Below are 3,166 nucleotides of genomic sequence, written 5' to 3' on the forward strand. Positions count from 1 at the left end.
GAAACAACATTTCAAAACAAAAAGGTTTTGTTTCCCAGTGCCCAGAACTAAAGTTGCCAACTTTTTCCAGAAAAAAAAAATCCTTTTTTTTGGTAGCGAAAATAAATCCTCAGAATTCCACAGGAATTCGCAGGTTCTTTTGACGCCCCAAAGTTGCATTTTTTGGCAAATTTGCCAATTGCTTAGAAAACTTTGCCTGGTTCTAGTGGTGAGATCGGGGAGATTGGGGCCCACGGGCAGCGCAGCCCACACCAGGAGCAGGGGTGAGAATTAGCCATCAAGCTCAGGCAGGTGTCAGGAGAGAGGACAATGGAGCCAGAGAGTGCTGGGAATCTCTGGCCTAGTTCTCTGAGTGGGGAGATGGCCAGCGGGTGGCTCAACAGGCACATGAATGGATGGCTGTGTATGGGATAAGGGATGGACGGATGGATGCACAGGTCCACATGGGAATATGTGGATTACAGTGCATATATGTTTGGGTAGAGAGCAGGCGGGGGTTGGACTAGATGGCCTCCTGAGGTCCCTTCCAACCTTGATATTCTATGATTCTATGATCCGGGGGAGGCTGGGCTGGGGGAGGGGGGGTGGGGGACAAGGGGCTGATCCAGGCCAGGAGGGGGTGGGGCTGAGGGATTAGGGTCTAGGTTGCACTGGGCTCTTGGTCCCACACTCCAGACTTGGGTTATCAGGGGCCAGGAAGCCCCGCTTGGCTCCACACCCTACATGGCCTACGTGCAAATCGGGTCAACGGGAAGCTGCGGAGGGTTCCTGATCTGGGAGGACGTGGTGGTGACGGCGGCTCATTGTAACTGCAACCTGGGGTAAGAAACGTGCCATCCCCCACCCCTGAGCCAGCCGGTTCCCAGCATTCCCTAGCGGGGAAAGGCCCTGTCCCATTCCCCATCCACCAAGCCAGCCAGTCCCCCACCCTGGGGCGGGATCGGAGCTGGAAATACGTTGCCCCAAAGACTAGATGTTTATGGGATGTGAAAATTATGAAATTCCCTGGGTGCCTGTTCGATTTTAAAGCCCAAACCCACCAAACTAGGATGGTGAATATACCAGCTGTCGTTTGTGTTCTAGTTTGGAGGGGGGGCACTAGTTTAAAGCATCAAAAGCAGTCACCTCAAGTTATCGTTGGAGGTTGTCGTAGGCCATTGACTTCGACCAAGGATGGAGAAACAGGCATAGAGCCTGGCTTAGTTAAAATCCAAGTTATGGTTCCTTGAGGTCTCTCTAGGCCGAGAGCAGGGGAACACCCAGACAGAGATTAAAGAAAGATGAAGAGATTCAATCTCTGCCATGAAGTCTCACAAGGGAAGGGGTTGTGCATAGGTGCTGGGCTAAGCGTCCGGGAACCCTTCTGGACTTCAACATCTTCTCTGATGCACTCCACAAGCTCTTTCATCCCACATAATGACCTCTCTCTCCAGGATCATCTGCAGATCTGGGCTTATTCCTACTTCCATCCACACCCAGTAGATGGCGACGGTGCATAAAATATTGTTTGATCCTTTTCTTATTTGTATGTTTCATTCACGCCAGCAACCTTATTTCTGTGTCTGCCCAGCCTAGGCATCTGGGATTCCCCCGCTTTAAGAAATTTCTTTTAATATTTCAAAGTTACACCTAGGTAAGGTCCTTAGACCTTCCCATGGGTATTTTCCTTCTTCTGCCATATGCAGTTCAATGATTCAGAGATTCCAAGATCGTTGTGATCATCTTGTGTGATCTCCTGTATAAGACAGGCCAGAGAATGTCCCCCAAATAATTCCTTTTGATCTACAGCAGTTCTTTAAAAAATCCAGTCTCATTTAAAAATTGTCAGTGATGGAGAATCCATGATGACCTTTTAAATTCTCCCAATGGTTAGTTACAGTCCCTGTTAATAATTCACACCAATCAACAATAATTGAGAAAGAAAAATAAACAGAATCCTTTATAGTCCCTCTGAATAAGAAACCAATTGATCTTGAGTTTCTCAGTATAAGGCAGGCTTTCCAATCTTTTGACCCTTCTCATGTCTCTTCTCTGACCCCTCCCCAATTTATCTACATCCTTTTTGAATTGTGGAGAGAAGAACTGGACGATGGGTCACCCTGCATAGGAGAACAGTCCGTTGGACAGTCTTTTGGGGTCTCTTTAGCCAACCAGAGGGGAGAAGGAGGAAGTCCATCCACATATAGGTGCATAAGAGGGTCTCTGTGTTACTCAGTTGCACAACTATAGATAGAAATTTGCACAGGCCAGGTGCAGGGTTGGTGTCCCTATTCGAGGGACTGTGATGGCCCGACCCCACTGTACAAAGGGCGCTAACACCTCCATATTCTCCCCTTGGCTTTTCCAGCAACATCTTTGTCTACCTGGGAGTCCAAGACTTCATGAAGCCAAGACAGAACTGGCAACGGATCCGGGCGGGTCACTGGGTCCAGCACTCCGACTTCAACAATGAGAACTTTGACAATGACATCATGCTGCTAAAGGTAATGCCACCAGTGACCTCATTCTGCTAAGGTACCACCCCCATCCCATCAGCCGGCCCCCAGTGACCTCACACTGCTGCAGGCACCATCCCCAACCCATTGCCCTGCCTCCAGTGACCTCACACTGCTAGGGTACCGCCCCCATCTCATCACCCTGCCCCCAGTGACCTCACACTGCTGCAAGTACCGCCCCATCCCATAACCCCGCCCTCAGTGACCTCAGACTGCTGCAGGCACCGCCCCATTACATTGCCCTGCCCCCAGTGACCTCACACTGCTAGGGTACCCCCCCATCCCATCACCCCACCCCCAGTGGCCTCACACTGCTGCAGGTAGCACCCCTGTCCCATCATCCTACCCCCAGTGACTCCACACTCACTCCCTGGATTCACATCCATGCCCTGGCCGGGTGGTGCTGCCCCTGCTCCGATACCTGTGCTGATCCAGGTCCATTCTCTTTCTCTCCTCCCCATGGCAGCTGTGGCACAACGCGGAGCTGACCGAGTGGGTGGGGCTTGTCCCCCTGCCGGAGGCTGATCACCACGTCAGCCTAGGCTCCAAGTGCAGCGTGGCCGGTTGGGGTCAGACCGGAGTGAACACCACCACCGACAGGCTGCATGAGGCGGAGCAGGAGGTGGTGTTGGACAGCCTGTGCAGAGAACGGTACCGGCATTACAACCCCA

The 3,166-nt window shown here is 51.7% G+C and overlaps 1 protein-coding gene across 1 annotated transcript; it reads left to right on the top strand.

Moving 5' to 3' along the window:
- Window positions 1–675: 675 nt before the first annotated feature.
- Window positions 676–3,165, top strand: LOC113405253 (mast cell protease 3-like; the record flags this gene model as incomplete). Its single annotated transcript, XM_026646275.1, has 3 exons — window positions 676–821; window positions 2,348–2,483; window positions 2,962–3,165. Coding segments are annotated over 3 exons (486 nt in total), but the record flags the coding sequence as incomplete, so codon positions are not given.
- Window position 3,166: the final 1 nt, after the last annotated feature.

The sequence above is a fragment of the Terrapene carolina genome, unplaced genomic scaffold (assembly GCF_002925995.2).
Source record: "Terrapene carolina triunguis isolate 2854851 unplaced genomic scaffold, T_m_triunguis-2.0 Scaffold34715, whole genome shotgun sequence".
NCBI lineage: Eukaryota > Metazoa > Chordata > Testudines > Emydidae > Terrapene > Terrapene triunguis.